This window comes from Danio rerio, chromosome 18 (assembly GCF_052040795.2).
Source record: "Danio rerio strain M-AB ecotype USA chromosome 18, GRCz13ab, whole genome shotgun sequence".
Lineage (NCBI taxonomy): Eukaryota > Metazoa > Chordata > Actinopteri > Cypriniformes > Danionidae > Danio > Danio rerio.
In genome coordinates this window covers 29,830,035-29,844,180 of record NC_141038.1, presented here as the reverse complement: position 1 = coordinate 29,844,180, position 14,146 = coordinate 29,830,035, and the positions used below count along the sequence as shown (strand labels likewise).

General features: G+C 36.2%; 1 protein-coding gene across 3 annotated transcripts in view; it reads right to left on the bottom strand.

Moving 5' to 3' along the window:
• Positions 1-822: 822 nt before the first annotated feature.
• The window catches only part of kiaa1549lb (KIAA1549-like b), a 238,712-nt gene continuing 225,388 nt past the window's right edge, over positions 823-14,146 (bottom strand). For 2 of the 3 annotated variants that reach the window (XR_015515017.1, XM_087293219.1), the window contains exon 22: positions 823-1,522. Coding sequence is in view for 2 of the 3 variants with exons in the window: in XM_087293219.1 (XP_087149345.1) it covers positions 1,244-1,522 (279 nt within the window). In the remaining variant the exon portion in view is untranslated. Of the gene's footprint in view, positions 1,523-9,664; positions 9,740-14,146 lie in introns of all 3 variants that reach the window. The other variant, XM_087293220.1, reaches the window with a different exon arrangement.

Here is a 14,146-nt window from a genome sequence, read left to right as displayed (position 1 = left end):
CACTAGTTTGTGCTTTGGACAGTTTTTGTTTACAATTTTTATTTATTGCAGTTTTTACGTGTTAAGCAAAGAGGCCAATCCTATCATTTCCTGAGTACAATGGACACTTTTTTGTCTGGTATCTGAATTCTGTAGTATATAATTACATGAAACAGAGGCAGACTGGCCATAGGGAGCACCGGTGGCCAGACGGTCAGTCTAGTCTTCGACCATGCTCGTCCTGCTGTCCCATGAGTCACCGCATGTTTCAGTGATGTGAAAACATAATGGTAATTTTAACATTGGATAAGACAAAAATAATTCCAGAAGCACCGTCAGTAGGTATAGTATGTTCCCATCAAGTTTACCCTAAACAAAGCTAAAAGGAAATGACAAGATGAGCATTATTTTTAAAAGTAGCATTTTGACAGCTGAGTAAGATACAATAATTAGCATAAACTACAATGGAAACACATTTACCAAATAATTTCCAGAATGCACATAAAAAAAGTTATGTGATTTTATTTTAAGGGATTACGTGGCAACAACATTTGTTTTGATGGGATGTCATTAATGGACAAACCAGCAGACCGACTACATTGTAAAACATCTGAAATGTTGTTTTGGGTGTTCTAAAATGCTTCATCTACCACAGCAAATTTTGTTTTTCCTTTTGATATTTCCTTGCAGTGACAATTTGTTCTCTTTGATTCATTGAATGGAAACGGTGCTTTATTCACAAAAGTTTTATGCAATATTCCAATTTTGTACATAAGCTTAAATTACATCTTTGTAAGGAAACATAGCTAGTGACTGATTTTGTAACCAGGCCTGGGATCATCAAAGTGCAAACACAATATTCTAATTCATACTCTGAAAATCAGCAGAACTTTTATTGGTTTGGAACATCATGAGGGTCAGTAAATAATAATTTAGATGACCTATACTTTTAATCACCACACTAAGTTTCATTTTTAAAATACAATAGTGATGATGGGGAGATGGTGTGGATTTTCATATCGTAGACTGAAATTGAAACTCTATATACTATATTAAGTCTATACTACAACAAATAAAATGCTAAACTACATGTTAATGTTACTCTACAATGCCAAAGAGAACCACACAAACCTGTATTAAAAGCAGACAGACATTTCAATGAAAAAAAATAAAGAAAGTATCCAGTAAAATCAGAAGTCTGATAAACGGATCAGACTGTGAGTTCAGTTTCAGTGCAGCTGGTCCGGGATTGCACTAGAAACTTCTACACCTGGAACTCAAACATGTCTGCTTGCTTCTTGGCCAGTTTGGCCACCTCGTCGCGGATGGCTTTGACAAGAGCTGAAGTGGAAAGGCTGCTGAGGGGGATTTCAGGGCTAATAGGATCTCCAGACTCTGTTAAACTCTGCTGAGATGCTGCAGTGGAGGAAAAGGGCAGCTGGTCTGGACCACCTTGGGTGATCTGGCGGTGGTGCCACAGGAGGGGGCTACCCTGAGGATAGTGAGGGTGAGGAAAGGCCTCTGCGTAGCCTGGCAAGGGCATCTGAAACACAAAGTGGTTGACATTCAACTATGACCTGGGCTAAAACCAGTCAGCTAGGGTTTATTAATATTTTTATTGAGTCTTGATCTGTGCTGCATTTGACCATTCTCTACTTTTATAAAAAGGGAAACAATAGACAAATGCACAAGGACGACACTCACGATAAGGAAAACCAAAAGGATCTACTTTAAAGGAATATTAGTGACACTCCATTCAAAGAAGTTTGAATTGTGTGATTTGGTAATTTTTATAAAACGAATTATGAGTTATAAAATCATAATAACTCTAAACAAGGGTCACTTTGTCACCAGGGTTGGGCATAATTCAGAATTGACTATTTTTCAAATCAAGTGTAAATTTAAATTAAAATGGGATACTTAAAAATATATATGAAAATGTTTTTTTTTTTATTTATTTGAAAAGAAAACTTTATGAATTATGATAAATTATACAATTTAGGAATACATACTGTTTTCACAATAATCTGTTTTATCACAATAATTATTGAATCCAAAAAACATACAAATTTGACATTTAACAAATATGGAAATTTAATTTCTAACAAAATCAATTTATTAAATATTACATTCATTTAACAGTTAGTTTCTTTTGTCTGGTAAGCATTCATATATCTTGTTGTTTTATGTACAACAGTTTACTGTAAAATTTCTGTCAACCTTGTATACATATATTTATAATTATTATTTGGTAGTTAATAAAGTACACTTTTGTAATGATATTAGTATTATTATTGTATGTAGCTTACAATTTGTAGTTTGTTTTAATGTAGATTTTGTTTTTAAAAGAAATCTATTTTTTAGTTTTAAAAGTTATTTACTCTTAGTTATTCAAGGTATTGATGTATAAAATGCACACAGTTATTGTTACACTTCTTTTACGGCAGTGTATTAATGTAATTGTACCTTTAAAACAACTGATGCAATTATACAACCTATAGTTATAGATAAAGAATTGTTAAGGTTTACAGTTTGACATTCTTTTTAATACTTTAAATTAATGTTACAATGTAAGGAAGGTTGCCCTACAGAAAAAATAATAATAAGGAAATTACAGCTATTAACTATTATCATACTATGATTTTTTTACTTTTTATTTTGAAGAATGTTATATGAATCAAGACCCTGCTGTAAAAAAGCTCTAATTAGGATATATATATATATATATATATTAGTGGTGGGCCGTTATCTGCGTTAAACAAATAAATAAAAATATCGCCGTTAATCTATTTTCACAGTTAGATTGGGAGCTGGGTCTATTCTGTGCAAGCTATGATGACTTTCACCTTGATATTTTAGTGCAGATGTATTCCATGACTGGTGCGCCGTCTGACAAAAAAAGTGCCCTTCTAAATCAAATCAATTGCAGTTCAACAGTTTCACTTTAACTCATAAACACTTCATTCATGCCCTCGTGACAAACTGGGGTATTAGATGCAAGTAAGGAGTAAGGACTGGTGAGAGTGTTATGGAATTTAATAACGCACACCAAATGGAAAGAAAAAAAGTTCAGCATTTCACGGTGTGTGTGTGTGTGTGTGTGTGTGTGTGTGTGTGTGTGTGTGTGTGTGTGGTGCTGTACTGACAGCCGTGTGTGTGGATCTTGTCGAAAAATATTGCGTCCTACATGATGGTAATAGATTGATCATGGTGTTCTTTAATAATGCCACTAATATATGCATACTCCGCGTCTTAATTCCATTTCTGTTTAGTTCAGTTATGACTTTAGTCGGATTTAGCCCCCCTGTTTATTTTTTCCCCAATGTCTGTTTAACTGAGAGCAGATTTTTTTACAGCACATTTCTGAACATAATAGTTTTAATATCTCATTTCTAATAACTGATTTATTTCATCTTTGCCATGATGACAGTAAATAATATTTTACTAGACATTTTTCAAGCCACTTTTATATAGCATAGAGTGACATTTAAAGGCTTAACTTAACAAGTTATTGTATAACAATAGTTTGTTCTGTAGACTATAGGAAAAATATATGTATAGCTTTAAGGGGCTAATAATTTTTCAACTATGCAGTTTATTTATAAGGATAGTGCCTATTTAAAAAATATTTATAATTTCAAAGATTCAGCACATCGGCTGTCATCAGCTTGTCATACCGAGCAGGGCAAAGATGGTGACAGAGACTGCATATTACAGTAAGTTCTTATAGAAGGAGAAAAACTCAGTGTTTTCTCAATGTATGTTTCAAACTACAGCTGAACAAATCATTATAAAACAGGTAAGTGACATTCTAATTCGATCTCTCTCTCTTCTGTAGTGCTGTAATTATACCATAGAAAATGGTGTTTGCTTTGCTTCGGCTTTTTCGGCTTAATTATTAGTGTTGGGGTACTCGACCTTGGACTCGGACTCGAGTCCGGACTCGAGTCCAGTTATGATTGGACTCGGACTTGTCACGGACTTGGGGAAACTGTTACTCGGACTTGACTCGGACTTGAACATTTTGAACTCGGAAAATATCACGAGTCCAGTCGAGTCCACATCATTTCCAACACAAATAAAGATATTAAAAATTAATAAATAACAGCATGAAACTATAACAAGAATTAAGCAATCTCTTTGGCTGCATGCCAGCTTTTATTCATGCCACCGCACCGTACCAGCAGGCAGCAGCAGCACGTCATCACCTTAAACGTGTAAACAGAAATATCCATATCACACAATGCGTGGCAGGTCTAGGACAATAATGTCTTCAAAATCAGCAATAATTTGTCTTCTACCGACATGTTGAAAGAAAACAAAAAAAGATAGGAGCTTATTTACTTGAATTGTATATTCATATCGTAGGGATGATGTTAAAACATACTGGCGATATTGTTTTGTTGTTTATATTGGTGTCAATATATCCACAAATAACTGCCAGATTCAAAGTTTTGTGCTTTTGGCTCGGAGCCAGAGAAAGATGCGTTCAGCGCTTGATTTAGGGCTTCTCAAATACGGACTCTGTAATATTCAAAGTTTTCCTGTCTGACTCTTGTAAAGACATCCCGCTATCATCCCGATTGATTTTCCAATATTTCCACCTTATGTTTAATCTTTCTATGAAAAGTGAAAGCACCGTCAACACAGCTGATCTCAAATGCGATAGAACTGGAAGAGCTGTTCAAGAGAATTGTGCTTTTGCTTTATTTTGGCTTGAAAGCACGTTAAAATGAATATAAAAATGTCTGCATTCACTTTCTTTATATTAAAGATGTGCGTCGACCATCACATTTCTGAATCAGTGTAGCTTATGCATGCTGACTGACGAACGCGTTCCGTATAATAAACTCATCCCAGATCCCAGATCAGCTTCTGCTTTTGAGGGTAGGGTTAGGAGAGTATAAAGAGTGTGTAAAATTACAGTAATTAAATTATGGAATAGCAAAAATGTTGTAATAATTTTGCTTGGAGTTGCATATATTAAGTCAATATAAGCACAAATGGATTTAATGTAGAGTTATATTCAAATCCAGTCAACATTCAGAATGGATAGTCACTGGACTAAGTCCACAAATTCAAGCAATAATTTAATCTTTTTAAAGATAGAATGACTTTGTGTAAAAATTAATATTCAGGTAATATTTTGATGAGAGACATTGTAGAGATTAGGAGTGCCTGTGTCCACAATGTGAGTCTTCTGTGTGAGAATAAACATTACTGATTGTGAGCAGCAGTATATATCTGCCCTAAATGTTGAATATGCAAGAGAGAATCTGATAATGACAAATTTCTGAATCTATTTATATGTAGTCAATGACAGAGTGCAAGAATATGTGTATTGCACAATTAATCATCTCAAATGTTTCATTTTAAAATGATTCTCAGAATTATGCATAGTTGTATGCTGATGTCATCATCACTGTCTTTTGAACTGAGGACCAGGACCTATCCTCAAAAGCCCCCCCACCCTGCATTCATATATATATATGAAAATTATTTTTATTATTATTATACAATCAATATTCTAAATAAATAACAGAAATTTGTCCTTAATGTAACTGGAACACAAAGACAACTGGAGTGATGTATTAAGATCATTTAAGAAGTCTTTTGCAAGAATATTAATTTAATTTGACAATTCCATAAGATACAAAAAGATATGTTTTACAGAATTATCTGTGGGCTGCACGGTAGCGCAGTGGGTAGCACTGTCGCCTTACAGCAAGAAGGTCGCTGGTTCGAGCTACGGCTGGGTCAGTTGATGTTTCTGTGTGGAGTTTGCATGTTCTCACCGTGTTGGCGTGGGTTTCCTCCGGGAGCTCTGGTTTCCCCCACAGTCCAAAAACTATAGGTGAATTGATTACTTAAATTGGCCATAGCATATGAAGGGAAGGGCATCCGCTGTGTAAAACATGCTTGTTGGCGGTTCATTCCGCTGTGGCGACCCCTGAATAATAAAGGGACTAAGTCAAAAATAAATGAATGAATGAATGAATGAGAATTATCTTTTGTCATTTTAGACCTGAATTGTGAACTATTTTAGGCCTAATCTTACCTGCCTGACTCTTCATCCTTCTTTTCTGCTTCATAGCATGTTTAGATAAAATAAGATCATCATCATGTTGTTTTAATTTTGGTTTTGTCCACTTGCAAAACTTACACAGGTTTCACAATGCATAATTGCTGCGTATTTTTTCGAGGTATCCCAGAGTTGCAAAAATTTCTAAGTATTTAGAATATATACTTGCTTTATTAAAATGAAAGAATGTCCAAGACAAAGCTAATAAGTGTCTTTTGAGTATATGTACACTAGCAGTGGAATTTACTGGAATTGACCTGAAATCTTGCTTAGGGCTCCAAATTGGTTAGGGCCGGGCCTAATCATGATCATGCTGGATAATCGTGCGCGCACGCCTGTTTTAACACACTGCAGCAAAGAGATCATTTGAATGGAAGAAGATGTCGGCCTCACTGAAAAGAATTAATGAAGAGAATTGACAGTTCAAAGTTGAATGAACATGTGTTTATTTTGCCCTAAGCCAGCTCGAATCTTGCTGTGAGGCCATTGTGCTACCCACTGTGCCACCGTGCTGCATCTTATGGATGTTTATTAAAAACAAGTTATGTAATATCAATTGTTTCATACCTTTAACCTTAATAAAAAAATCAGATTTGGAACTTTTAATGTAGACATTGAGAACCCTTGTTTCAGGCTATCATTAACAGATAGACCCAGATCATGAGCTTAGAAATCTGCACTGGACCATTTTTTCAGTGTGATTCCCACTGGGTTTTATTTTGCACCCAATTGCCCCCACTATTTATTCACTCTTTGTTTATTTAAAACAAAATTTTTCTGACTGTTAATTCCCTGTTAAGACAGTGGTGAAGCCGAATGCTCTCCCTTTGCTGAACCTTTATGTTCTGTGCAGATCTGGGTCAGTCGGCATGAATATGGTTTCATTTTCCACACTGGGGCTGATAACAGAGTTCTCTGGAATTAATGTAAAAAAAAATGCATTGTTGCCTTGGTAATGTAAGTGTAATTTAAACAAGAAATGTGAAAAAGTGGGATGAGAATAATGTCAAACGTGTGAGTCTTGTAAAATAATAAAAATTCTACATATATCCTCCAATTTTCATTTTAATTTGAAATATTAATATTAATTTAACAGTTTAATTTTTAATAGAAAAATATATTTGATTTATTATTATTTTACATTATTTTTACATAGGTGGCACCATGGCTCAATGCTTAGCACTGTTGCCGCACAACAAGAAGGTCACTGATTCGAGTCTCGACTGGGCCAGGAGTGTTTCTGTGTGGAGTTTGCATGTTCTCCGTGTGTTGGTGTGGGTTTTCTCCGTATGCTCCGGTTTCCCTCACAGTCCAAACACATGCACTATAGGGGAATTTAATTTACTAAAATGGCTGTGTTGTGTGAGTGTGAATGAGAGTGAATGGGTTGCGGCTGGAAGGGCATCCGCTGCGTAAAACATATGCTGGACTAGTTGGCAGTTCGTTCCGCTGTGGCGACCCCTGATAAATAAGGGACTAAGCCAAAAGAAAAATTAATAAATGAGTTTTAAGACTGTCTGGACTCAGCCGGACTCGACTCGGACTCGGATGTTAAGGACTCGGACTTAAGTCCGACTCGACCCCTTTTGGACTCGGACTTGTACTCGACTGGTTAAGGACTTGGACTCGACTTGGACTCGACAAAGGTGGACTCGACCCCAACTCTATTAATTAATGTAATCTCCCAATTGCAACAGAGAAATACAGAAAAATCTCTGACTGATAGCATGGTATGTCGTTCAGCCTTATAATCTTAAAATGTCAGCAAAATCCCCTGTTTTGTCATCACTTAAAGGGGTGGTCCAGAATGTTATTTTTAAGGCTTGGTTGTGTTAATAAGATGCAAAGCAATGTGTGCTCATGTTTAACTTGAAGGAAATCGTGTTATTTTTTCATAAATCTCACTTTGATTATACACAGCTACTCAGCTAACATGAAAACGACTGTCATATTTCCTAGTTCCTCTAAAAGGCCCGCCCTCAAGTGACTCTGATTGGTCATCATCATAATATGCTGTGATACGCCGATCGGCTTCACATCACGCCCTGACAAGCACGCGCGTTTTGTGTAAACAGTCAGTCAGTCAGTCAACACGTGTCTGTAACGAGTGAAAATGGGATGCGGCTCCTTTAACTGTTTCTGTGCCTTTTAGTGTGTTTATGCGTGTATACGATGAAGTATTTGTAACACGAGAAGCGCATGTGCGCGGGAGAGATTTTTATTGTTCTTTTTCTCTCATGCTCGGATTAAGTTATTTTCTGTGGTGACAGAATAAAGCACAAGATGTGAGATGAGACCTTTGTGAGCCTGGATTGATTTGTTTTTGATGTTACACTCCAGTTGGGAAATCATTGCTGTATTTTTTTTAAATCAATGCGTTACAGGACGTCTTTCATGCATATGCGGAATATGCCTGTGTAAGTAACATGAATCGTTCACATATCTTTTGCGACTTTATTGTCCGAGTTGTAAAACGCATAGCATAGCTGCCTATAGAGAGACATTCTGCCGTCTCACACAGAGAGACGCAGGTGCTGGCCAAGAGTGCGTGTATGTGTATGTGTGTGTGTGCGTTTACAGCCGTTTGATAAATATGGATTTGTAACGTTAGCTAAGTCGTTAGCGGTTACCATAATTTCCCGTTGTTTACATCTTTGCTACAACACACCGTTAAAGTTAGACACTGTACATGTCATGATCAATTTTAACAAATAAAAACACTTACAGGTCATGACTCAGAGTTCACAGCGTCTCCTTGCTCCATCTTTGAGGAGATTTTAACTGAATCCAGCACTGAACTGGGAGAGATTCTGGAAGCTGTGTTTTGTCAAATCATGCTTGCTATGTATTTTATAGTTCTCTGGAACATAATTAATATTGAACTGTAAGCACTTCTGTGTTTGGGTCGTGTCATTTGGAAGCCCAACAACAGAAACAGAACAGCTCTGTGGAAACAGCAGGATGGCATTTCTCTCTCTGCAGTAACGTTACAGCGCCTCTGGCCACGGCCTTTACCTGCGCAGTGTGGGATGCGCAATAACGAACTTTTGTGATCTCACAGGGGGCGGAAGTATTTTTTGTAGTCCCCAAAATTCGTTAATTGTAGGCGTTGCTAAGCTAACTCTGTACAAATCAAGGTCTCCCTTTGCATTAAACTTTGAATATTTTACATTCAGAGATGCTGTTTATGTTCACACAGCTACATTACACATCAACTGAAGTTTAAAATATAATATCGTAGTGGACCACCCCTTTAAACTAGAGAATCATTTAAATGTGGCAATGGTTTCTGCTGTTCTGACATCAGCTGCAGATGTGAATGAGTGGTGGATGAAAGTAGTTCCTTGTACAAAAGGGTTTTTTGAGACTCTGTGTTTGATTTATTATATATATATATATATATATATATATATATATATATATATATATATATATATATATATATATATATATATAATTTTTTAAATTATATTTTAGTTTAAAATCAGGAATGTTAAAGGTATTGACAGCTCGATTCTGAATGGCACACAACCCTGCTTGTGACAGAGGAAAGAAAGAAAGAAAAGAAGAGAAGTGTTCATTTGAAGAAATGTGGTCAACTACCCCATGAATTTGTTGTTTCCACTCAACGTCAGCGATAAATTCAGTTCAGCAAATGGTTTCTAAATGACTCTGGTTCTGCAAAAAGACACTGTGTGAATGCAGGCACACAAACAGGGATAAAAAGGACAATCCAAAAAGACGAGTCTTACGCCCAAGGGCAGGTCACATGATCTGACAGTACATCGCACAAAATCAGAACAAGGTATCCACCTTTTTCCTAAATCTCATGATGCTTTGTGTGACTTATGGGTTGTAACTTCCATTCAACTGTTTTAAAAACTAAGAACCATGAGGTGTCATTCTTTACCTGACAGTTCATCTGTCCAAAATTAATAGGTAACCTATTAGGATGAACAAATTACTTTCAACAGACCATGAATAACCCTCAAAAAGTTTCTATTGATTAAATTCTATTGGTTGTAATCTTCTTTTTTTGAACCATTTTACAAACTGTTTTAACTCAGTGTTGTTCATTTACTTCATTTGGCTTAGACTATTTTAAATGGGAGTAAGCTTACATGTCCATTACATGGAGCAACATAGGGGCATGGGACATAAAAGATGCCCTATATGTTGCCCATTCAGTAAGATGTATAGCAACACAGTTCACGAAGAAGGGACACAAATAGCTATCGAATCGCAAATGATTATTCGATTTCAGGTTCAGAATTATTACTATTATTATTATTATAAATATTATTATTATTATTATTATTATTATTATTATTATTATTGTTATTGTTATTATTCACATAGCTTGTCTGTAAACTATGGCTGTGTGTAATGCTGCTCTATCTGAAAGCTGGTGCTGGGTATTTACTGTTGAATATAGAGCCTATTTACTGCCAAAATGCACATGAAAATCACCTTTAATTAATCGTACAGCCCTACTACAGTGCTCAGCATAAATGAATACACCTCTTATCAATCTCTCTTTTAAATTATCATGTTTTATATTATGTGATTCTATACAATACAATATGATACAATAATATATTTCTGTATATAAGGGGTGCCTGAAATCCTGCACCTGGAGATCTACCTTCCTGCATAGTTCAGCTCCAACCCTTATCAAACACAACTAAACAAACTAGCTCAGGCCTGAAGGTGCACATGCTAATTAAATATAGGTGTGTTTTATCAAGGTTGCAGCTGAACTCTGCAGGAAGGTAGATGATTGTACACCCCTGCTGAATATACAGGTCTTAATTTGTGCCGGAACACACACCTCTCCATCCTCGGGTAACATGCTTGTAATGTAATGTAATGTAATGTAATGTAATGCAATGAAATGTAATGTGTATTTATATAGCGCAGGGGTGGCCAACCCTGTTCCTGGAGAGCCAATTTCCTGCAGATTTTACTTGCAACCCATATCAAACACACCTGCCTGTAATTATCACGGGGTGTTCAGGTCCTAATTAATTTGTTTCAGGTGTGTTTGATATGGGTCGCAACTAAAATCTGCAGGAAGGTGGCTCTCCAGGAACAGGGTTGGCCACCCCTGATATAGCGCATTTATTGTGTATGGCCATACACCCAAAGCTCTTTACAATCATGAGGGGGGTCTCTCCACAACATGCCGGTGTTACGGTGTAACTGGTGACAGTGGTAACTGGTGTCCCTTTCCAGATGTAAGGTATTTACGTTTCCAGATTGGCAGATTCATCACTTTTTCACAGCAACAAAACATGCCCATATCAAATAAAGATTCTTATTACTTGGTGTCAGTCTCATTGTGAGCATTATTGATTTAATATCTGTGTAGAAAAACAGTATATAAACAAAATTCATCTAAAAAAATAATTATAATTTACATGTCATCAACGTGATTCAAACTTGTGTAGTCAAAATGTTCAGCACACGCAGCAATCAACTTATCTAACTGAGCTATTCAGAACTATATAGAACAAATATATAGCAGAGCTATTCTATCAGCGGGAGAGTTTGTAGAAATTTGTTAACGCGAGTACATGTAATTAACATGTAAACATGTTAACATGAGTCGATGGAAACAGGTTAACACGAGTCCACAACCACAGCAAAGCATATTTGACTCATAAAGATATTAAAACAGATGATTTCACATGTAGTCCTGAACAGCTCAGTTAGATAGCTCAACTGATACATGTGCTGAACTTTTTAACTACACGAGTTTGAATCCCGTTGATGACATGTAAATTATAATTATTATTTTTTTATTAATTTTGTTTATATACTGTTCTGCTACACAGATATTAAAATCAATAATATGTACAATGACACTGACACCAAGTAATAAGAATCTTGACTTGGTATGGGCATGTTTTGTTGCTGTGAAAAAGTGTTGAATCTGCCAATCTGCAAAGGTAAATAGCTTAAATCTGGAAAGGGACACCAGTTAACACGGTCACCAGTTAAACCGTAACACCGGATCTGTAACCCTGATCTGTTCCAGGACCTCGCAATTCTCAAATTATAAAAATTAAGCACTGTATATATATATATATATATATTAGGGATGTAACGGTATTGTAAATACCGTCATACCGCAATATTAATTTTTTTCGATATTACCGAAGTCGCATGACTCGGTAAAACTATAGGTCTTCTGAGAAAATTTGCTCAGGCGAATGGAGCGAACGGGACGTAGCTGAAACTACATTTCCCATCAGCCCAGGCGTGGCCATAATCCTTTGCGGTCTGTTGTCGCTACAGATCCAGTAATGCGGAAATGGAGTGTGCTGCTAGTAGCGGAGATGAAAAAAAGATGGAAATGATCGAACCTAAAGCGGGTGTTGTCGCCGCGCGCGTTCTGATCAGCTGTGTTGTGGCGCGCGTATTGTAAAGCGCCGAGGGGGGGTTGAGCGCGCATATTCAAGAGAGGTGTTGTCGCGCGCCTACTGAAGGGCTGGATTGGACGGAGGTTGTGTCGCGTCGCGGGGGCACTTTTGATCGTTTTGGAAGGGCATTTTCTATCCAAGACTAAAAAGGGCATGCGCACTGCACAGGTTGAGCCCTATGTGTGCACGTGCCTGCAAGTTGGGGAATACGACTAATAACAGTCATGGGGACTGCAGAAACACAGCACACTGTTCAGATTGATGCAGACATTGACTTGTACCGCAAAGAGACCTCTATCTCACTCATGGTTTGTCTTCTCAAGTGGGGGAAAGACAATGCACAACGTTACCCCACTGCTGTCAACCTGGGCCAAGTCATATCTCTCTTGTCCCAGAAACCTCAGTCCCAAATGAGAGGGTTTTTTTCTGTTGCAGGGGACATTGTAAATACCCAGAGATACCAGCTTTTACCAGATTATAATTATATGATAATTTTCCTTTAAACCCATCTCTATCTAAGTGAGTGAGTGATTAAATGTTGAATGTGGTGAGTTTTCAACAATACTACATTGAAACTTTATTTTTTTACATGGTTTAATAATTTTTTGTTATTAAAATTGAAGTTAGTGTTTCAAAGCTTACAGATAGATGGTTAATTTGTATGTCATTGACACTTTTGGCACTTTTTTGGAGTATTTTCAAAAGTTTTTTTTTCCTGTAAATGATTCAATAAATACCGTACCGTGACATTCATACCGAGGTATTACCGAACCGTGAAATTCTGATACCGTTACATCCCTAATATATATATATATATATATATATATATATATATATATATATATATATATATATATATATATATATATTAGATTAGTCAAAACCAAAGCCAAAATAGGGACCAAACCTAAAATAAAAAAAATAAACTTAAGATCACAGTTCAAAAATAAATACACCCAAATGAATATGATGGGGGATACTTAAAACAGCATTTTAATAAACAGGAAAAATAAAGGGAAACGTGCAATTATATATATATATTTTTTTCCAATAACTCATTCGAATTTCAATGTATTATGTATCTGTTCATAAAGATGTCAATTAATCAAACTCTATTTAATTATATTTCCCAGAGATGGGTTGCGGCTGGAAGGGCATCTGCCGCGTAAAAACTTGCTGGATAAGTTGTCGGTTCATTCCATTGTGGCACGCCAGATTAATAAAGGGACTAAGCCAACAAGAAAATGAATGAATGATTGTACTTAATTATAATAAAGATTATTAAATAATATTACAGTTTATTAAAACTGTTTTGTTTAAATATTCACAGAGAAATGGATAAAAAAAAATTATTTTCAAAAGGGTCAATCGTTTACGCTGAGAACTGTATGTATATAGAATAGTTCTAACACAGCCTTCTTATTTGAAGTCATTTGTTTCAGTTCATTTGAATTGAAGTTCTCTAAGCCCATAATTTGAAACGTAATCATCACTTGTGGGAAAAAAAGGTGGATAGAGACACATGTGACAGACCAGTTCTGCTTCCTTTGGTTGCAGTCCATGAGGTTTACACTGCATTCAATTCTTTTAATGATACATGCATTGTAACTTTGCGGTGTTGGGATGCAACCCAGTTTGTGAAGCAGAATTGGATAGAATG